The sequence below is a fragment of the Sugiyamaella lignohabitans genome, chromosome D, assembly GCF_001640025.1.
Source record: "Sugiyamaella lignohabitans strain CBS 10342 chromosome D, complete sequence".
In the NCBI taxonomy this organism is placed as follows: Eukaryota; Fungi; Ascomycota; class Dipodascomycetes; order Dipodascales; family Trichomonascaceae; genus Sugiyamaella; species Sugiyamaella lignohabitans.
The window spans coordinates 1349887-1371942 of NC_031673.1; the positions used below are offsets into that span (position 1 = coordinate 1349887).

At 42.5% G+C, this 22056-nt stretch overlaps 10 protein-coding genes and 1 non-coding gene across 11 annotated transcripts; 5 read left to right on the forward strand and 6 right to left on the reverse strand.

Moving 5' to 3' along the window:
- Window positions 1-421: 421 nt before the first annotated feature.
- On the reverse strand, window positions 422-3400 carry TUL1 (ubiquitin-protein ligase TUL1; the record flags this gene model as incomplete). The annotated part of the gene is made up of 1 exon (XM_018882170.1): window positions 422-3400. The coding sequence occupies one exon, from the start codon at window positions 3398-3400 to the stop codon at window positions 422-424; it is 2979 nt and encodes a 992-aa protein (XP_018736574.1).
- A 2145-nt stretch (window positions 3401-5545) lies between these two features.
- AWJ20_5055 (mitochondrial iron ion transporter (predicted)) lies at window positions 5546-5905 on the reverse strand (the record flags this gene model as incomplete). The annotated part of the gene is made up of 1 exon (XM_018882171.1): window positions 5546-5905. The coding sequence occupies one exon, from the start codon at window positions 5903-5905 to the stop codon at window positions 5546-5548; it is 360 nt and encodes a 119-aa protein (XP_018736575.1).
- An 830-nt stretch (window positions 5906-6735) lies between these two features.
- AWJ20_5056 (uncharacterized protein) lies at window positions 6736-7551 on the forward strand (the record flags this gene model as incomplete). Its single annotated transcript, XM_018882172.1, has 1 exon — window positions 6736-7551. One exon carries the CDS (start codon window positions 6736-6738, stop codon window positions 7549-7551), a length of 816 nt encoding a protein of 271 aa, XP_018736576.1.
- A 258-nt stretch (window positions 7552-7809) lies between these two features.
- Window positions 7810-9003, reverse strand: ISM1 (isoleucine--tRNA ligase ISM1; the record flags this gene model as incomplete). Its single annotated transcript, XM_018882173.1, has 1 exon — window positions 7810-9003. One exon carries the CDS (start codon window positions 9001-9003, stop codon window positions 7810-7812), a length of 1194 nt encoding a protein of 397 aa, XP_018736577.1.
- A 98-nt stretch (window positions 9004-9101) lies between these two features.
- Window positions 9102-10889, reverse strand: ISM1 (isoleucine--tRNA ligase ISM1; the record flags this gene model as incomplete). Its single annotated transcript, XM_018882174.1, has 1 exon — window positions 9102-10889. One exon carries the CDS (start codon window positions 10887-10889, stop codon window positions 9102-9104), a length of 1788 nt encoding a protein of 595 aa, XP_018736578.1.
- A 326-nt stretch (window positions 10890-11215) lies between these two features.
- Window positions 11216-11773, forward strand: MRPL11 (mitochondrial 54S ribosomal protein YmL11; the record flags this gene model as incomplete). Its single annotated transcript, XM_018882175.1, has 1 exon — window positions 11216-11773. One exon carries the CDS (start codon window positions 11216-11218, stop codon window positions 11771-11773), a length of 558 nt encoding a protein of 185 aa, XP_018736579.1.
- A 689-nt stretch (window positions 11774-12462) lies between these two features.
- Window positions 12463-12536, forward strand: AWJ20_5060 (the record flags this gene model as incomplete). The annotated part of the gene is made up of 1 exon: window positions 12463-12536. It is a non-coding gene; the product is annotated as a tRNA-Val (tRNA).
- Window positions 12537-14537: 2001 nt separating this feature from the next.
- On the reverse strand, window positions 14538-15035 carry AWJ20_5061 (uncharacterized protein; the record flags this gene model as incomplete). Its single annotated transcript, XM_018882177.1, has 1 exon — window positions 14538-15035. One exon carries the CDS (start codon window positions 15033-15035, stop codon window positions 14538-14540), a length of 498 nt encoding a protein of 165 aa, XP_018736580.1.
- A 592-nt stretch (window positions 15036-15627) lies between these two features.
- On the reverse strand, window positions 15628-16062 carry DUG3 (glutamine amidotransferase subunit DUG3; the record flags this gene model as incomplete). The annotated part of the gene is made up of 1 exon (XM_018882178.1): window positions 15628-16062. One exon carries the CDS (start codon window positions 16060-16062, stop codon window positions 15628-15630), a length of 435 nt encoding a protein of 144 aa, XP_018736581.1.
- A 2540-nt stretch (window positions 16063-18602) lies between these two features.
- Window positions 18603-19220, forward strand: AWJ20_5063 (uncharacterized protein; the record flags this gene model as incomplete). The annotated part of the gene is made up of 1 exon (XM_018882179.1): window positions 18603-19220. One exon carries the CDS (start codon window positions 18603-18605, stop codon window positions 19218-19220), a length of 618 nt encoding a protein of 205 aa, XP_018736582.1.
- A 311-nt stretch (window positions 19221-19531) lies between these two features.
- ECM2 (Ecm2p) lies at window positions 19532-20722 on the forward strand (the record flags this gene model as incomplete). Its single annotated transcript, XM_018882180.1, has 1 exon — window positions 19532-20722. The coding sequence occupies one exon, from the start codon at window positions 19532-19534 to the stop codon at window positions 20720-20722; it is 1191 nt and encodes a 396-aa protein (XP_018736583.1).
- Between the last annotated feature and the right edge of the window lie 1334 nt (window positions 20723-22056).

Sequence of the window (22056 nt, forward strand, 5' to 3'; positions counted from 1 at the left end):
AGGGAATCTTAAAACACCAAATGTGAATTTCTTAGATTGTGTGTATGATTCGAGGCAGGCTGTGAGTTTCTGAGTCTGAATTTTCCATTTCTTAGCAAATGTGACCTAATATTTCCTAATTAGGAAATACATCATCTACTTTACATGTACCACTCAACTTAGCTCCCAACTCTCTCTGGTTTTGGGTACGCACTCAGTACTAGCGACAGCGCGGCTCCTTTGGCCTTCTGCGTCACAGAAGACGTATTACTGTATAGTGAGTGATAGCGTGCAAACAACTATACAGGATGCAGGGCGGTCCCTGCAGTCATAGTCCACTAAGACAACTTTAGTTTGAAGTAGTTAATATACAAGCAAGCCTACAGCTGCAAAGCTAGACAGAAGACTTAAAGTAAAATAAAATGCGTATAATTAAACTATTTTAAATAGGTGGCAGTGGGTTACGACAGACAGGACATTGAAGTCTGGTGCGCATCCACTGTTCCATGCATTCGGTGTGGAAAATATGTCGACAAGGAGTTACCATGTATCGACGGCGGGCCAGCATGTTTGCAGGTGTAAGTGCATTGTGGATTTGGTCTTGAGGGAATATGAGAAGCTGTACCGGATTCATACAGATGGCACAGTCCATAGTAGTCGTATGATGAGGTTGGTGTCCATGTGATCCATGCAGTAGTGATTCTGTGGATTTTGCAGATGTATCTGATTTGTTATCTTCAAGGGAATCAACATTGAGCGCAATCGCATTCTCTTGAGAGTCGACTTGAAAATTGAACCCTGTCTCGAGATCCTCCTCAGTGATAATCGGGTGGTAATCGTACAGCGCAGGAAGCATACCCGATGGGAGGAAGAATCGAGGTCCAAAAGTGGATTGAGTGAAAAGAATAAGAATCTGAATCCAAAGCCAGCCAGCAATAACTGATGCCAGAACAGGGTCATATCGATGACTAATAACATTATTGGTATCTAGACAGAGATAGAGAATGGGAAGAAGACGAATGATACTTGTGGAGAAGATGTACTGCCAAAGAAACGATTTTCTTGATCCACGCATTATGTTTCGATAGATCTGAGGAACCCAGAAGGAAAACAGCACTGACATACTCAAATACTCGTATCCTGTACGAAGTGGTGCTGGCCATGATGAGGTTGTGATGGATATAATAACAAATGCCAGCATGGTGAAATAGAATCTTGAGTATATAACGCCTACAATTTGCCTCTCATCAGGTTCAATAATAGGTGGCCGTGGAGTCGTTGTAGTGGGAAGTATAGGGCCCCGAGTGGTAGAATCATTTGTGCTGGCGCTTGTTGTACTAGAATTGGAAATATCACTTGCCGCGTTCGAACCGGTGGTACTTATAGCGTTACCAGCTCGACCTGTCGCTGATGCTCCGGCAGGGGTAGGAGTGTCCACACTACCAATTGTGCCATCGGCTCGAGCTACAAATCTGCCTCCTTCTCCTACTGCCTCTTGAGCACGAGCATCAGCGATTTCCTCCAGCATCTGAGACTTGTATATCAAAACCATGTATCGAATTTCAAACAAAGATGTCAAAGCAAAGGATACGAACGCAACAGCCATGAAAGGTAGGGCTATGGGGTCAAGGAATGTAGACACAAGCGCAACTAGGCAAATGGCCCCATCCAGAACGGCCATGAGACCAATAGTATAGAAACTCACTCTGGAAATGGTTGATGGGGTGTTTGTATCTTTCATTTGTAACGCAGTGAAGACTGTTTGTACTAATAATAAAACAATTCCTGCCATAATAGCCCGTCTAATACGAATAAAGTACAACTCTTGCTTCTCACCTTCAAGATTGTCTACAGTCATGGCGATACCACAATCTGGAGAGTAAAGCACAGCACTAACTTTCAATTTTGGTACGTCGGCATGTGGTCGTCCTAACGGGTTGATTAGCTCATCTTCAACGTCTCTGAGTTGTTCTTTTGTTAGCCCTGAAGAGTGGACGTGTCCGTAAATGATATATTCACATTTCTCTGCTTGTAACTCGGCCTCTTCGAGAATTCCATAATATGGATCATTCGATCTACGGTTCAACATTCTGCTCATACGACAAAGTGTTTTAGCCTTAACATCGGCAAATAGTGATTTATCAAGCAAGAAATGTGGAAGTGCATAATCACCTGCAAATTTGAGAGATGAGGTTGTAGCCACAAAGTTACCACCATCTTTAATGCGTACTCCCTGCATTCTAATTTCGTTAGAATTGTCATCATTCTCATCTACCATAGTGAGGTCTATCGTGAGCCATGATATTGAAGAGTTTGCCGCACCTTGGCAATATCCATTTTGATTTCTACGCGTACGATTTTTGGCCTTCACTGACGCTGAGTTTTGCGATTTGCTAAAAGCCATAGATCCTCGCTCTTTGATAGAGATCCGCAGCTTGCCAAAATCCTCTGTCCTATTTCCTGGCTTAACTGGGACCCCATCTATATAGTATTGGTTAGGATCTAGACCGCCAGGACCGGAACCAGCACCACTAAGTGGTCTTCCATAGATATCGTAGTTAACATGACCGTTCAGAGAGGAATTAGCCCTTTCTGGAGGATCAAGAGATGGTATAGGCATCTCAATAGGTACTAAATCAACATCCATTCTCTTCCAGTCACCATTCAGGCTTGCTGAAATGTTAGTGAAATAAGTGAGACCAGAATCTGAGTCACTCAAGCTAGAGGGCTTTCTAGGTTTATCGGACGGGAAGAAAAAATCCGAGATATATGGGAATGCGTTTCGTTTGCTCAAGGAATTAGAGGCAGAGTCTCTTCTCTCTTTGGGTTTACTAGGAGAATCAGGTCGAAGTTTACTCTTCGTCGCCTTTTCATCAGCTTTGACAAGCTTTTCTCTCTGCCGATCCTTGTCTGATGGCTTTTCATCCTTTTTACTGTCACTGTCGGATGAGCCATCAGCTTTCAAAAGCTCAAGACGCTCTTTTTCCTTTTCAGACTCAAGCTTGTCCTCAGGACCCTTGGAGTCCGCACCATTGCCGTTATCTACAATGTCCGTCTGCTTGATCCACTGCTCGCTTATATCATCAAGATCTGATTGCGACAGCTCTCCAAAATCATTGTTTTCTAGATGCTCTTCCTGTTTGAGATCTAACAGCGCTAGATCTATTTGTTTGTAGTCACCCTCTAAATTCCATATTAGACCGGCCTTATCAGATATAATCTTAGGGATAATGGATCCTGGTCGCATTTGCTCGCCTGGATAAGAAACATTGAGTCCAGTTAGTCTGCCATATCCAGATTCCCAACTTGATGCTTGACAGATTTCTAAGCTCTGATTATGCCTTTCAAAGTAATACTCTAACTGGGCTCGTTCTTGTGGAGATATTAGCTTTGGAGGATTTCCCGCTGGAGTCAGCGTCATAAAAAATATGAGAAGAATCAGGAATGTACCACGGCTCATCTGCATCCTGAATAAATAAATAATAAACCAAAGTGCTCTCACCAGCTATATTTAGGGGTCTTCTTAAAGGCGGAAAGGCCGACAGCAAGTACCAGTCGGTATGTACACTCAAGGAAAAGATATGAGATATCAACCAGCGAAACAATAAATAAATAAATAGAAAAATGCAGAAACAAACAATTAATAGAGAAAACCAAATAACTCAGTTCATCAACGACCTCTTAGATCAACATGTGTCTTCAGATAACGTTGGAGACTTGATGATCACCAATCTATACGTATATAGTGATTTAACCGAGATATGTGATATTTCTAACAAACGGGGAAGCTGGTCTCTCTCCGCAAAATTTCAAGTGGCATTTGTTTTCACTTCTCCAAGAATTTTGGACAACTCTGTTCTTTTCTTGCTTCTGGTGTCCATGTTGTTTACTTAGTTTTGCCAGTATCACATGAATCATTCCAGTGCAATATACCCATCTTTATATAGAAAACGACACAATAAATCGCTCTGAATTACCTGAACTACTTGAATCACCTTTAACAACCGTTATTGATAATACCCGCCCTGTGCCTCGCTCAGTTCTTCTGATGGTGAAAAACTTTGAGCTGGATTCTGCCACAATTATATAAGTAGTTGTTGAAAGAAATGGGCCAGAAAAACAATCCTAATTTTGAGTGCGCTTCTGTTAGATCAGTGACGGAAAGTGTAATTTAAAGGACTGACATCTATAAATGAGATATAGTCTAGAATAGAATAATAAAGAAATTATGAAGAATATTGAAGTAGAGTGTGGGTTATTTCCAACTCTAAGAATGATTGTCTTCTGCTCTTTCAAGCTGTCAAGAAAATTAATGGAAAGAGCTCTGAGATCAATGCTCACTAACAAAAAAAGCGAACGAGCAAAGTTGTCAGTTCCGTCCACTATGAATTAGACCATTTAGACTATTACCATCAATTCAAGGCTAAATGATGGCAATGTTGAAAGCTTTTATTTTGAAAGACGCACGCTGGCTGTATCGTATCATGTCTCTTTATTTGAGCTAAGCAATTGCTTTCAACTCCACTACATACTATATAGACTATATACTACATGAAACCGAACACCGGATATTACATCATCTTTTCATTGTTAGTACATTTCCAACAGCAAGGAATTGAACAATCAGTACAGATTATCAGAAAAATAGGCAATAACTGTTATCCGCAGGACCAAAAGGTTCGGAACAGGTCTGTGAGAAGTTTTTTCATCATAAAAGTAGCAAATATTGAACACGCAAAGCGTTAACAAGTTAACTTACACTATAAACCAATATATATTTGGCAGGGTTGAGAGTAAAGATTCAGAAAGTTAATGCAAAAAAATCTACTTTTATAGAAAAAGTGAAGCATCGGTGGGTTACCAGAATAGAATGAATCACGTGACTTTAACGTGGACAGGGGGAGTTAGGAGTGATATGGTATGGGCAGCTAGTATTTTTATAATTTTTTATTTGGTGGCTGTTGGAAAGAGCCATAGAGCTTCAACTCAAAGAGAATGAGTTCATTTTAGACCTCGTGACGATAACCGATAGTTGTGCTAGTTATATAGCTTTTGTTTCGATCATGGTTCCAAGCCAACATCGCTTGAAACAGACTATCACGTCTTATTTGTATCGATATAGAACAGAGAACTATAATACATAGCAAAGTAAATCCAATTTCTTTCACTGAATCGATTCACAAGCTTGTGGGAGAGATCGTAATAGTGGTCTGAGTATTGTTCACCTGTAAGTCAAAAGACCCAGCTTCCGATAAAGAGACAAAACCCAGATGATTAAAATTGTTCACATTTGTTAAGTTGATATTGGAAATATAATATAATGATATTCTATAGCTTAGGGATATTCCCTATTAATTTTTTTTTTCACTTGAGGTAGAGCATCTGTCTCGATTAAAGCCCTGTATGCAGCCTGCATTAACCCCTGAAAATACTTAAAGAAGAAAGCGAGTTACTCAGTGTAAATTCACTGAAAAAACATACAATTATAAATCGTATTTGTCTAAATATAATCTGGGGAATATATTACAAAATACTATATACATATATACAATTAAAATTCTAGTCATCAAAGCACCTGCTCATTTGATGCGTTCTCAGGCTCTATGGCCTCTATTATAACCATGCCAAGTACTGAGGCAGGCATGGCATGTAGTAAGTTCATATGTAACCCCTTAACAGAGGCTCGTAGCAAACCAACTTCTTTAATTAGGTTTCTCGCTACTTTTATAACACTTTCTTTGTCGTCCGGTCGAATTCTGCCAACTTCAGAAGATGCCGCAACTTGCGTCCTAGTTTTAATAACTTGAAGAAAATTAGTCGCAGTACACGCAACAGCAGTGGCCAAGGTGGAAGCTGAAGCATAATCAACAAGCTGACGTATGGAGCTCTTCGCTACTTCATCAGTCTTGATCAGGTAGTGTTTCATATGTTCCTATATCGAATGTTAGTAGCTCACAGAGTTGCCATTGATAAGCTAACCTACATAACTGCTCCACCAGATAACCGAATATGGCATAAATACTAATAGTCCCTATGCTTGTTAGTCAATGTCAGATATTATAGAGATCGAGTGAAACATACCATCCAATAGCCTCTATAAAAACCGGAAATTCCCTCATTGGCCTTGATTGTTCTTATCAGTCGAAAAGTACTCTCACGTTTGGCGCTGTCTATTACCTGGAGTCTAGTTTTGAGCACTTCCATGGGAGTCCATATACTGCTGCTTAGGAGCTCAGCTACAACAGCACTCGCTGCATAATTATAAAGCGATGATTCGCCCAAATATGGGATCAGACTTTTCTTAGTCGCTCGGTAAGAGGTGAGATATACGGTAAATGCAGGTGCAGTCAGAACAACCGAAGTTCCTAATCCCCGCCAATATCGAAGAAATGGTAGTCTGTAGGACTTATTTGTAGATGCTTGTTGAAGAGTCTGTAATGTATCAACTGAGCTTGTTAGCAGGACAATACAATCGATCTAAGGTCTAAAATGACTACTTACATGGGTGGAAAACAGCTTCCGTCACAATTGATGAAACTCTAAATAAAGTCAGAAACTAGAATATCAAGTTTAACCACACGAGATGCTATACTCACAGTGATGCCGTTATCGTACCCGAATCCATTGTATTCGGATCTGGTAAACTGGCCTTGGAGGAGCTGAATGGCAAAAGGTGTCAAAACCTGCCGCTTATGCACGATTTTATTCATGTTCGTGAAGCAAACAAGCTATACTTTCCATGTTGTTTATCATCCCATGTTCAGACCACTGATTAACATTCGTCCATTAACGAGTGGGCTCAGGCAGCCACTTGTTCTAGGAAGGACATCAGCACAAAGCTTAATTATTTATAGATCTGCTGTTTCACGAGCAGCTAAAAAAGTGGTCAAGCAAGATCCAACCATTGATAAATGGGAACATGCACCTAGGACCGGAGATGGTGCAGCCGTTGCGACAAGCTTAAAATCATCTGGAAACTCGTCTGAAGAATCAGAAAAATCCAATTCATTGACAGATGAAGAACGGTTAAAGTTAATGGAGAGTCATCCAGCAGTGCGAAAGTTTCCTCGGTTCATGCGCAAATATGCGGTGCGATTTGTAAATGCCCCGGTATCTCATGTAACTTCTTTTTTAATTATCCATGAAATCACTGCAATTGCTCCATTATTTGCATTGTGGAGTCTGTTCCACCACTATGATTTTGTTCCTCCTGGACTACCGGATTGGTTAGTGTCGAATGGTGTCAACTTCATAAAGGTTCTTGCTGAGAGAAACAACTGGGATACTATTGTGACAGCTGCCAATACGTCTAAAATTATCATCCAAGGTGCTGCTGCATATGCGATGGTTAAAGTGCTATTACCATTAAGAATTGCCTTGTCATTATTTTTAATGCCTTGGTTTGCACGAGTTTTTGTGCTTCCAGTAACTAATCGGTTATCCAAATTGTGGCCAAAGAAAAAGAAGCAGAGTGGCCCTAAAAGTGATGAAGCCCAAGATCTCTCTCAAGATTTAACTAAAGATATCAAGAAAAAGGACGTTCAGAATGATTCTAATCGTCCCAGCCTGTAATTGGCCTCTAGATGGGGTAATACAGAGCACGCCAAATGAGCCCCGGAAATGGCTGCATGCACTAGTGCCATGTGGATTCGGGAGCCGTCACTGTTCTATTTGAAGACCTTATAGCTATAAGAGACCTAGGACAGTGTCTTTATATGATATCTATGGTACTTCAATAGCACTCAAAAATGTACACATTAATAATATTTACAGATGATTACTAGATATAAACTATATACAATCCTAGCGTGTCAAAAGGACAAAACAGGGTTAATGGCCGGTTGGATGCAAAACGTCTTCACATCTGTGACAGAGTTCACTTTCGTGCTCGGACGTGAATTGCCAACAACGAGGGCACTTGTGCAAGGCAGGAGGACCAACTGTTACAGTAATGTCACTATCTGCAATAGTCGCTGTTGATTGGTATGACCATTCTAGGTTATCAGGAATTGGAGAATTCAACTGTACACTAGAAGTAATGAACAGTTCTTCTAAGAATGGTCTATATTCTTGTAATTTTTCGTAGAGCGAGGACGAATCATCAACAGTAAGAAAGACCGATGAACCCAAAGAAGACCGGACGTTTTTATCCCCTCTTCCTTCTTCCATAACATTGTTAACCAACCCTCTCAATTTCATGAGCGTCTCAAAATCTGCTTCCAAATCTGCATTATGCCATTCCTCCGGTACGTTAAACCAACCGGCTTTGAAAGGCGAGTCATGACCCTGACGTATGTAGTCTGGTGATGACTCCCAAACTTCTTGGCTCAATAGGGGTGTAATCGGAGACAAGCATGTAACGTACACTTTAAGGACTTGTGCGAGTACATATTGAATTGATCTCCTTTCAACACTGTCTTTAGCATCGGCATATAGCCTGTCTTTCACAATATCAAAGTAAAAGGCAGACAGGTCAACACTAAGGTGTCCCTGGATCCTCTTCACCACACGGTTAAATGCCAGTGACTCATAATCCTGAGATATATCTTTGCTCAGCTGATAGAGTCCTGAAAGAACTTTTTTGTCAACTGCGCGGAGCTGCTCGTACGAAGGCTCATGAAGTACCGACTCTAAATTTCCGAGCAAGAACTTGTAGCTTACTCGCAGCTTCTTCAACAGCGATCCAACTTGGTTGATAATGACAGGAGACAGAGATATATCAGAGGTATAATCTGATTGGGAAATCCAAAGTCTCATGCCATCGATTCCCAAGCGGTCTTTTTTGCTACGCCCATTAATAAGTTCATCTGGAGTCACCACATTCTTCAGAGACTTGCTCATCTTCTGTCCCTTGGCATCCAGAACGAAACCATGAGTAATAACGGTTTTAAAAGGGGCCACGGCTGGATACTTCTTAGACACAGCTATCTTGGTAAGAAGAGATGACTGAAACCATCCACGGTGCTGATCTGAACCTTCTAAATAATAGTCTGCTGGTGATTCATTATCTCTTTCAGCAAGCATTGTCCAGCTATTTCAGTTAGTATAAATTGTGTCAAGAACACGGGTTCCCGAAAAGAGAGTGAACGGCAGTGGTAGGCACCAATACCATGCTCTAAAACTTACCTTGTGCCACTGTCAAACCAAACATCCATGGTTTCTGTACCTCTTCTATAAGAATTAGCATCCGATGCGTACTGTGCCGGCAGCCAGCGAGTCATATTGGTATCGTCATTATCAAACCAATTCGAAAGACCCTTGTCGCCATCGCTTTCAATTGTTTTAATGATATGCTCAATCGTTTCACTGTTCATAAGTGTCTCGCCAGTCGTCTTATGATACAAAACTGGTATGGGTACACCCCAAACTCGTTGACGAGAAATGCACCATTCAGATCTTGAAACGGTAAATGCAGTTAGTCTATTTTTGCCACTCTCGGGATAAAACTTGACTTGATTCAATGACTCCAAGGCTTGTTCTTTTATGCTTCCAACATCGGCAAAAAATTGCGGTGTAGACCTGACCATCACAGGTGTCTTACTTCTCCAATCAAATGGAATATTATGCTGAATAGTCGAAGTAGATACTAAAAGATTGGCATTTTCTAGAAGCTCAAGGACAACTTTCTGACCCTCTTTCCGAGCATTCAAACCTGTCAAAAGGGGTTTAAGAGGGGCCGCCAAGTCCATCGTGTATCTTCCGTAGTTATCAATTGGTGAATAGGGCAATATTTTATACTCCTTGCACATTAAGTAATCCTCCTTGCCGTGACCTGGGGCACTGTGAACGAGACCCGTACCACTCGTGGAGGTAACATAAGTGGCTGGAAGAATCGGAAAATTAGACTCACCGCGAATAGGGCAGTCGTATTTGGCGCCAAGAAGGGCGGAACCTGGGAAAGTAATGCCTGTTGGTGTATGATCGGGTATTTCATCATATCTCGAAACAGCAGTAATAATATATCCATGTGTAGGGGTGCTTACTATACCGTATTCAATCTCAGGATGAATAGCAACTGCTCGATTAGCTACCAACGTCCAAGGAGTTGTGGTCCAAATGGCAACTGATAACTCAGCAACCGACAACCCTGCTGACGACAGCATTTTGCTAAGCTCATCGCCAACTCTAACCAAGGGATACCTTACGACTACGGTTTGCGTCTTATGTTCTCCATATTGAAGTTCGGACTCTGCCAGAGCAGTACCGGATTCCACTGACCAATAGACTGGCCTTTCTTGTCTTGAAATAAGGCCCTTTTCTACCATATTTTTAAATACCACCAATTGACGCAAAACGTAATCAGTCGTCAAGGTACGATATATGCTTTTCTCACCCTCTTGTTTCCAATCAGCCATAACCGCAAATCCTTCAAATGCCTCTTTTTGTTTAAGAGACATTGTCATGGCATGTTCATAGGCCAATTCTCTCTTCTTTTGAACAGTAAAAGATTGTACCGCTTTTGATCCATGTTTCTTTTTAGCCTTTTCTAGAGCAGCCAGTTCATTTGGTAGACCATGACAATCCCAACCTGGAATATAACTGACTTTTTGGCCCTTCACAACATGATATCTGTTGATAATGTCTTTCAATATTTTATTCAGGGCATGTCCTAAATGTAAATCTCCATTGGCATAAGGAGGACCGTCATGAAATACAACTTCTTTTTCACCATTCTTGGATAGATTCTCGCGCTGCCATTGATACAGATCCTGGCCAGTTTCTTGGATATAGCGTTCGATATCCTCGGCAGAGGCTATAGATTTGAATGTTGAACTTGGTAACGCTAATGTATCTGCGTATTTCTTATAAATATCCGTGGTACTAGAGGTTGTGCTATTCCAACGGGCCAAGCATGGTGATCTCAGAGGCGTTTTAGCTAATGCCCTTGAGCTGACCCTCGGTAATAACATCACGGATATCGTGTTTAATAGCCTGATGGTCAAGTCAGGACATGAAATATTTCAAAACCATCACGTGATATTTATTGTTGTAAATATATGTACGGCTGAAAAGTGAAAAATCAAATGTCGTGAAGTTAGTGAAAATTCATGTAGATGAGAATCAGAAAATAACCACACCAACAACAATGCTGTCTTCCAGGACACTTTTCAAGACACTGCTGTCCCCTTGCAATGGACCAGTTACCGTAATTAGTAGGGCTCTTGGAACCAGCTCCGCTACTGTCGCTACGGCTAGAAAAACCTTTAAAAAAGTTGATAGTCGGAAGACATATCTAATGGATACATATACTCGCTTAATGAGAGAGAATCCAGTGGTACTGGTTGCGCATAACGGTACCTTATTAAAAGCAGAAGATAATACGCTACGTTCACAGATCAAAAAGCTTGGTGGTAAATTAGTTGTGACCCGATCTAATCTTTTTAATGCCGTTCTGCGTGGCTTGGATCACCCTGACCCAGCCAGCCGAGACGCTAATAAGAAATACCGTTTCAAAGCACACCCTCTTGGAAAACTTTTTAAGGGACCCACTGCAGTTATTGCAATTCCTGAATTAGATCCTAAAAAAGTCGAAGCTATTGTAAAGGTCCTGGATAAAACTAATGAGCGTTTGATCTTACTTGGTGGTCAGGTCGATGGCAGTGCTCTTGACAGAAGCGGTATTGACCACTTTAAGAGTCTACCTCCCATTGAACAACTCCGGGCTGATTTGGCAGGTGTTCTTACAGTTTTGGGTGGTGCTGGATTGGTGCAAACTCTTGAATCATCACCAAAAATGCTCTACCTTACTCTTGATGCTCATCGCAAGAACGTTTCAGGTGAGTCTGACGAATAAATGCATTACATTGATTATTTCTGTAAATAATATTTTTGTACATATTGATTTTAAAATACACAGATACGTGCTGCACAATAAATTGTGTTATTAGCCAGATAGAAAAAGGTTCTTATAGCTAGAATCACTCGAGTCAGCACCAAAAATCGTTAACTGGGCATATTAAGTGGGGAATGATAGTGGTGAATTCTAAGAGTTTAAAACGAATCGTAAGGCTACTTCCTATTTTAATATTCTACTTCTTACTGAGCTAAGAAGGCAATACTATAAAAAACAGTAAACTGCAAACAGCTAACAAGGGCTGCGGAATGAATTTTTTCTTATGATACCAGTTTAAACTAAGTAACGGAAGTTATAGAATAGTTTCAAGTAAACTGTCACCAGGAATGTCAACGTCGTTTCTCTTAGGTCAATAACTCTAAATATAACCGTAATTAATCACAAAAAAAATAAAAAAAATATAAATATAAAAACAATTTACATATTCCTAGGAACTATTCCATGATCTAATCATCCTTCTAACTTGAATGATATAAAAAATCTGATGTTTTGCCTGCCTTAAATAAGAAATTGACTCCAGTAAAGGTTTGCGGTGGCCAATACACCATCACGTGACAGTTTTTTTCGATCCATTCCGGGAGATTTAGGTTGGGTTTCTCATAATTCAATCCATGCTTTTAGATCACGTTGGTTCGATGGTCTAGTTGGTTATGGCATCTGCTTAACACGCAGAACGTCCCCAGTTCGATCCTGGGTCGAATCATGTTTTGTTTTTGTCTACACAGTATTCGTCACTTTGTGACAAATTTGACGTAGCAAATATTTTGGCAGTCTGCGACCTGTGTTTCTGCTGTTTTTCTTTTTGTAATCTTGAGCAAATGGGTCAGCCCGGTCAGCGCTGACGGTCATCTGCATATATTTTGAGGTTAGCTCCATAGTAAGCTTGAGTAGGATATAGGTACTTTTGGATAGAACTTGACTGGTAGTAAACCGAAGCATTGGAGTGTTTAAAAGGGACATCATAATTATACATCACATATGCAAACCTGCACTGATAACCGTCGCATCGATATTAAAACGGAAGGTTTGTGATACATCACTGCATATCGTGCTTTATTGCGTAATGATATGCAACATAATCATACATACCAGGGGGAGCAGCCACGAATATGAGTGATAACGATACAGAAATAAAAGCTGGTAATATATAGATAAGAAAATGGGAGATGCAAACAAATTATTCCACAGTTACTATTAAAAACTATTAAAAGAATCTTTTGTGACAATAACTCACAAAGAATGGTATCAAACATATCAGTGTACATTTTCATTTGGAATTATCACTGACAATAACCTTTAAAGAGTATATTTTAAAATATTTATTAAATTCGACTTATGCGCCCACTGTAGTCAATGACGATGACAGGTGGACTACAGCTAATGACAAGGATGTTACACCCTGGTCGTCTCTGCAACCCTCCTGCGGAGGTCGGTAGTTAATTATAAAAGGACAGCTAATTACTTCAAATTTCTTTCTATATAGCAGTTAGTAATTTTGTTAGAATAAACAGACCAACAACCGTACAATTAAACTTACTATGTCAGCAAAGATGGATGCACCTGAAACTAAAAACATGTGTGAGAAGGAGACCAAAGGGATGATGATGAGTGAGGAAAAGAGCATGGATGGGGAAGCGATGTCGATGACCAAGGAGAAATGTAGCATGCCCATGGAGAAAGAGGATACAATGGATGGAGATAAGATTAAAATGATGGACAACGGTATGAAGATGAAAGATGGAGAGCGGATGATGCCCATGGAGATGATTATGAGTAAGCCCATGGCTGGTGTTGACTCTGGTGTTGAGGTTGATTCTACTGATACCAGTGTTACTGGAGACTCAGCTACTGCTAATGGGGATAAAATTATGGGAATGGCGATGTCGGGAGACAAAGATATGAAACAGTCCACTATTATGTCGATGGCTAAAGACAGCAATAGCATGGTGGCATGCAAGATGACTTCGAAGAACATGGAAGATGGCACTTGTGACATGGAAAAGTCCTCAACTCCAATGAACCAAATGGAAGCCCGCATGGAAGAATCTGATTTTAACAAGAGCAAAGGTGAGGATGAACTTGGTAATGATGGTGACGATGCAATTAATGATGATGAAGACAGCGACGGCACAGGCGATGACCAAGAGACTGATCAGACTATGAAGCCGAACTCTGCTACCAAAGCTTCATCTATGATGTCTTCCACTGACAAGGAAACAATGTCTTCCTCCGACAGAGAGAAGAGTCCTGCCATGGCTACCAAGAAAAAGTCGATGGACTACGTCTACCGTGGTGATGATGCTCGTTGGTAAATGTCAACTTCCGCGGGTGTATTCATTTTGATTTTTTTTTTTTGCTTTCCTTTTATCGTACCTTCTCATATTTTCGTTTCTTCCCTTCAATTTCCTACTTTTTGATTGTTTAGTATTTTTTTAGTGTTTGTTTTGCTATCAATAAATTGTTATTTGCTAATTGTTATTTGCTAATTAGTTTCCTGAACCCAATACATTTAGCTGAATTATCTAAGGTTAGACCTTGAGCAGAGTCCTGTGAAGCGCAGGAACAGTTGAGTTTGGGGCCAAATACCAGCCGCCAGATGCATGCTTGAGGCAGTCGAGATTGCACACGACCAATCTATAGACTTTGATACTAGGCCACAAGAGACAACTAAAGTAGTCGTAAGGAGAAAATAAATAAATACATTTCAATGCTCATAAACGAGCTTGCGCAGCTGGTCGGTCTCATTTTTCAGACGTTTGAGTTGTGTCTCATAGGCCTTGACATCATCCAAACCATCGCGCAGCGACTTGATTTCAAGATTCAATTTGTTGCGTGTTTCATGAAGTCTGGTTTTGGTGACGAAAAGTTCCAGTCGTCGCTTTTCTTCGTCTTTAAGTCGTTCTAGAGTGATCATATGATTTACATTACGAGATGCCGGGTTTTTGTCATGTTCCTCCTTCAGATGTGGGTTCTCTTCTAAAAACTGTTCTAAGGGGACTAGATCCAGTTGTTCATGCTTAGAGACAAAACTTTCGCACTGGTCAATTTCTCGGTTCAGATGTTTATGCTGGTAGTAGATATTCTGAATATCCAACAGAATTGTATCGGCCTCGTGTTTTGTTTTGGCAGTGGTTTCCTTTGTTGAATTTATAAGCTGTTGAGCTTTCCAGTTGCCCAGCCGCAAGTCCACTATGACAGACATGATCTGTTTTTGAATTTTTGCAACTTCATCACCGGGTCCATGTTCTTGCAGAGCTGCAGAGAGCGCCGAATTCAGCTGCCGTAGACGCTGCACCTTCTCCAACACTCTCAGTAGAGTCTCATGTTCGATTCTGCTCGGATTTTGCGTCATCGCAGACGGCTCACCAACGGATAACGATTCTTCTAGATTGAATGAGAGTACTCCATTGAATGTGTACTTCGTGAAGTACTGAAATGCTGCTCGGCTAAAGCCGTGCGTCGTACTCTGATCTCGCTGATCCTCGAAACCCAGGGACCAAGTCGCCTCCGGCGGCTGGGGCTCTGCCCCAGACCCCGTAGCTCCTGCTTCGCAGGAGTTGGCTGGGACCGTCGGCAAAACGACTCGAGCGCAGCGAGAGGAGCTACGGGGTCTGGGGCAGAGCCCCAGCCGCCGGAGGCCATGCACGCGGAAAACATGTGATGGTCATTTAAGTTATAGTACAGAGTATAGTACTGGTGTACCGGTGCGAAGTATAAATAGAGCTGTAGTTAGCTGGTAGATGGGACAGTTGCAGTTTTAAATTGGGAGCAAATCAATCAGTTCAACAAATGAACTAAGCAGTAGCGACATCTCTGCGACGACCCTCGCGCTCGAGCGGTGGTACTCCTGGTGAGGTAGTGGCTGAAGGATTGACCACCACGGGTGAAACAAGACCTTTGCTTTCGGCCAGTCCACTGCTTCGAGGAAGTGCTGGGTCAGATTGATAGTACTCGTCTATAATTGGATGCATGAGCACAGTCTGATCTAGCACCGTCACTACTGTATTGGTTGGGATGGTTATCCAGTCGGACCTCTCAAAAGTCAGAGGTTCCGATGCAATCATGACAATATTTTGGCCTCTATCACGACGTTCCATGCGATATTGGCCCGGCTCATACTCGAAGAATCGAGTGCCGCTAGAAAAATGCAGCGACGCAGCCTCTTCAGTCTTCGACGTCACATATCGCGAGACTACTACCGAGTGCTCGTCTGTGACAGCGAAATTCATCAATGAAGGTTCGCCGTTCTCATTGGCCTCCTTTGTCCAGTCTTTAATGAGCTCAATCGTTTTCAGCAAAGCCGTTCTCAGAGCAGCCGCCGGGAAATGGCCGGTAGGCGAAGCGGGATCGTACCCGAGTCTTTCTAAACAATCTAAAAATAATGCAAAGGCCTATAAGATGTTAGTATCATCGAATAAGGGGGTGGTTATGTGCCTCCGGCGGCTGGGGCTGCGCCCCAGACCCCACTGCTCCTCTCGCTTCGCTCGAGTCGTTTCCGTGGGGGACATGTGTAGCGAAATATAAATGTCGGTACGTACCCATTCAGAGTCTGTTCCTCCTTGGACATAGATGAAATATTCTTCTTTGAGATGACGGGCAAGACGTCGTTTGATTTTCGGAAATCCGGCGATGTTGCCGTTGTGCATAAACATGAGTGTATGGTACACAAACGGATGGCAGTTGGTTTCGGCAAGAACGCCAGCTGTTGATGCCCTGACGTGTGCAAATATCAGTTTGCTCTTGGTCTTGGCTGCCAGTCGAGCCAGATTCAAGTTATTCCACGCAGGGGTGATAGCGCAATACACGCAGGGTCCTTCTTCTGTTTCCTCATCTTTGTCAACAGGATAGTAGCCGATTCCAAAACCATCTCCATTTATGGGTCTCCGGGTGTCTAACCGGAGTCTACTGTCAAAAGACTGGCTTGTAAATGTTAGCAATTGGCTGACTCTTGGGTCATTTTGTCATCAATTTCAAAGAGCTCGCGAAGCGAGCACAACCAGGGTCTGGGGCGGAGCCCCAGCCGCCGGAGGCAAGTCACCGTTACTCACTTTATAATTGAATGGGCAGGTCGAGTCAATAGATGCGAAAGAAGGATAGGGTCGGTACCTAGGATTGTTAGTTTATGTTTCTGGACATGTATAACCAGGACATGATCACATCCTGGCTGATAACAGTCGAGACAATTAGTAACTACCAGAAGATTCTGAGTGTGGCACAGAAAGCCATTCTAAGAAAAAACAACCGGAGTTATGGACTGTTTCAACTGTCTAGGACGTACCCTTGAAGATTAGAAATCTGCACATTGTGAGTGGTAGGTGCGATGCTGATGCTAATTAAAGTGTCGATTTTATGAAATTACGTCTTGAAAAACAGAAATTATGATTTCACAAGGATACACTACCAGATGTGATTCTATTTTAGTCTATAATTGTCTTCAAAGGATAATAATCCAGTCCAAATAACTTTTTGAGTCAGATCAAGGTTCCCGGTGGTAATGTGAATAACAGGTGATATGGCGCAATTTGTGTCACGAGATGGTTCTACTGATAAGAATTTCAGTCACGTGAACAATGGAATGTACGCCCATTAAAAAGGAGATGTCCTAAAAATTACTTCTAACTTTAAAAACATGCGATACTATCAGTGGAGTGAAATGACGAGTTCTATAATCCGTCGAGTATATCATTAGTCTGGAAGAGTTAAAATGTTCTTATCTTTCGGATAGTTATAACTGTTAGATACGGTTGATCTGCAACTTCTATGGACTCTGCGTATATGAAGTATCAAGCGTATTGCAAATTATCGGTTCATAAGAAATAAAATTTAAAATATACGGTATATGATTACTACATACTATCACAAAAATTCTGGTATTTTATGATTGTTCTAAACTATCACGAGAAAGGCAGGCTTATATGTGATTACTGACTCATGTCACTCGGTAGTATATAAAAGATTAGATTGAGAAGCCAAGCTGGGTATAATTAAATATTCCTCTACCACATTAGACTGGACTCTTTTAATTCTGCAGATAATCCACTGAATTTCTCAGAAAAGCAATGTCCTGATGGCGGGTCTCTCAGTTAACTGAGTTGAACAAACACCTGTTCCGTCTCCTGTGAAGACAAAATGAAGAAAGAGGTTAATATATTTATATAAAAATATCAGTAATAACAACATATTCAAGAAATCGACCAAGTGTAGAGCATCGACTCGAGCGAAGCGAGAGGAGCCACGGGGTCTGGGGCAGAGCCCCAGCCGCCGGAGGCAAAACCCCGGCAACGAGAGCATCGAGCATTCGCCCAGGCCAGAACGGAAGAAGCAGTCTCCATACTAATAATCAGGGTTAAAAAGCTCTGATAATTTTGATCCACACGAAGTTTCAGGTGAAGAAATTCAAAAAAGATTAGGTTTTACATCATATTATTAGAGTTGGAGACTGCTGCTTCGATTGTGGCTTGGGAGAGTGCCAGAGCTCATTTCACCGAATGTGTAAGTTGAGCGTGTTTGATTTCCATCACTGAAAATTGTGTGGATGAATGAAAGAAAGTTAGAAACAAGCTGGCGCATCTCTATTTAAATTATTTTTTTCACCTCTGGTTTTGTAGTGAGAGACCTCTGCGCGCGGCTACCTTACATGTAGATCAGTAGCACCAGTCTCGAATCATCGAATCAAGCGAGTAAACAGACCACGCCAGAACAGAACCAGTCGGTCTTATTTATTATGTCCAGTAAAGATCCGTTTCATCTGTATAGTGTTCTATATAGTATGTTTCCAGCGGATCGAAAAACTCTGGCAGTTCCTCGATATATTGACGGCAATGCAAGCACATCATCGAGATCCAATGTCTCACGTCCACTCCATGTGTTTGTGGATTGGAGTAACATTTACATCTCATTCAAATCAATTACTGATCTGAAACGGCCTCCTGATATATCGGCACTTGATCTTGTGCTGCTAAGAGGTCGAGAATTTACCAGTAAAACACTAGCATCCTCCGACCTACCATCCGAGTTTCAAGCAAAGCTCAAAGACTTGCGTTATAAAGTGTATTCTGTTTCCCGACAGCTTCACTCGGATAATATCAATTCCACAGCCAAACTCAAAGAACACGGAGTCGATGAGATACTCTCACAACGAGTCACTGAAGCAGTCAAAAACCACCAGCAAGGAGTCATTGTTTTAGCCACCGGCGACGGCTCAATGTCGTCACTCAACCGCGAAGTCGGGTTCATCGCCAGCATCGAAACAGCGCTCACTCGCGGCTGGATTGTCGAGCTCTACTCTTTCTACGAATCGCTGAGCTCCAACTACCAACACCTTCAACAACAATACCCCCGCCGAATGTTCATATTTATTCTCGACAATGTGCTGGGGGACCTGTGAGGGGGAGCTTGTGCCTCCGGCGGCTGGGGCAGTCTGCTAGGGCCGTCGGCGGAAACGACTCGAGCGCAGCGAGAGGAGCAATGGGGTCTGGGGCGTAGCCCCAGCCGCCGGAGGCACAATCCCCTGACAGGGTCCAGTCAGGGTCCACTGTGCGGCTGGGCCCTAGCCCTGAGACGATCTGTAAGTAGTTATTTATTTATCAGCATGATCTGATGTTGGCAAGTAGTATCCATCATCACACAACAACCGTGGTGTTTGTGGGGTATTGATTGTCGGAAAGTCGATTCAAGTTTTTTTCGAGAGACAGAAGGATGTCGAAAGCCGATGCCAATAAGAAAACTTGGGAGGACAGCGATGTGCCGGCTCTGTGTGAGTCGTGTCTTGGTCCAAACCCGTATGTGAGAATGACAAGAGAGAAGTACGGTCTGGAGTGTAAACTGTGTACTCGACCGTTCACGGTATTCAGATGGTCGCCAGAAAAAGGATCTAAACCACGAAAAACCATTATTTGTCAGACTTGTGCCAGACAGAAGAACGCTTGTCAGAGCTGTATGCTTGATTTGACATATGGCCTGCCACTGGCTATCCGTGATGCTGCTCTTAATATGGCTAACAGTGGTCAAATGATCACATCAGATGCTGCTACTAATGTTATTATGAAACAGTATGTCGCTCAGAAATTTGAAGCGTCTCAGAAAAGTTTTGCAGAAGAGGACGAAGAACGAGAGCAAAACCAACTGGAATCAGGGGTAGAACCTGGCCAGCTCGTCATCTCTGAACAGGCTAAAAATCTATTACGGAATCTAGCTAAAGCTATGCCTCATTATAGAGGACCTGTTGGTACAGACGCAGCAGGAACAGCAACAGGAGGTGCTGGTTCATCGAGATCAGGTAGCAGCACAAGTAGCAATGGTCGAGGCAACGATGGCAATTCGCAGCCTGAAATATCTCCTGCTGTAAAGGCCAAAGTCAGTAAAATCATTTCTAAACTGCCTTTAAACGGGTCAATCAGTCCACCACCAAAAGATGCCGCCATCACTTCACTGTTCTTGATGGGTGTCGAAGACGACTTGCCAGAATACAAAATACGCAACCATTTCCAGGCGTATGGTCCTATTAAAACACTGGTGCTTGTGCACCGTGCAAGATGTGCATTTATTACCTACGAAAAGCGAGCTCATGCCGAGACTGCTGCTGCTTCACTAGCATCATCTGCTGGCAGACTGGTCATCAACGGCTGTAAACTCAAGGCTGTTTGGGGCCGACCTCACACCCTTGGCTCGACGTACCAGGAAAACTATCTCGTCGGACTAGCAGTCAAGAAATCCTTGCGATCCAGCTCAGCTGCCAGGTCCTCGACCTCAACTTCTAAACCACAAACAAAATTAGCATCATCCAAGTCGCAACCAAACCGTCAGACCACCAGCAACTCGCCCTTGGCACCACCCACAGGAGCCTCTGTGATCACCTACGACTCTCAGAGACCGGATTACGAACACTAGGGGGCCACTGTGCCTCCGGCGGCTGGGGCTGCGCCCCAGACCCCAATGCTCCTCTCGCTTCGCTCGAGTCGGGCGTCGGGGTCCCCTCGCGGGATTTGGATGTGGAATTTGAAATGGATACCTAGACTTTTTTCTGGAGAAATGAGCCACGAGCTTGAACGATACATGAAAATCTACACCACCGGCAGCCTCACCGGATCACATCCAGAGCCTTTCAAACCAACTCACCCACCCGTGGACCTCCTCCCCTTCTGCCGACAGGTGACCCGAATGTCACTGGTCACGCCCACGTCCGACTCGAGCTAAGCGAGACGAGCCACGGGGTCTGGGGCGGAGCCCCAGCAGCTGGAGACAGCCAGACCGGCCCGAGTCCACCAAGCCAAGGCCGGCCGGATATTCGCGTTGGCAGGGCGACGAGGCACAGCAGTTTCACGTCTGCTCAGCCGTTCCACTGCCCTCCCAGATGACACTGGTATTTCCAGTTGTGGTAAGAGCCGCTCATGCTGCTAGTGGACCGTGCTGCAGCCGCGATCCACCAGTTTATTTATATATATTAAGGGGTAATTTTGACCCCTGTAGGCATAATAGACTTAATTATTTATATCACTGGTTGAAAGAGCTCATTGTGACCAACCGCCAATAGAATCGATAAAAGGGTTACCTTTGGCTGGCCAGAGTTGTGAAACAAGGTGCTATCTGAATTAACTGCTGAAAACAGACTGTGCTGGGGGTACGGTTCTAGCTATTAGTGGAGGTAGTGGCAGTCCTAACGGTAACTGGACAGCTGCGTTTGATTTCCTATTACTTCAGCCCACCTTTGAGAAGAAATCAAGAGTGGCTTGGTCTGTGACTATCTACACTAACAAGTTCTAAGATTTTGAACTTGAACTGTGGTCTATTTTTATTATTACATTTATATCAGAACCCCCTGTCTGGAGAAGACTTAAATTGAATAAAAACCCACTGATCTGACTTTTATCTGATCTGGTCTGATTAAATTGTGGTCTTATCAATTAAGAAACTACAACTTGGGTTACCACTGAATCCCTGATTAGATCACTTGAATATTGGTTTTGAGAGCTTCCTTGAGATACTGAGATACTGAGATACTGAGATACTGAGGTATTGAAATTGTGGAATTCACCAGGGACATACTTGAGCAGATATAATACGTTGTATGCGGTACGTTTACTAAGAAACACTCTGGAACATTATTAAAGTTTGTTATCAGTAGATATTGCAACTGTCAAGTACCAATTCGATTTAACAGTACATCTACAAATTCTAATTATTTGATTTTTGGAGATTGTTTCGCACGCCCTCATCATCTTACT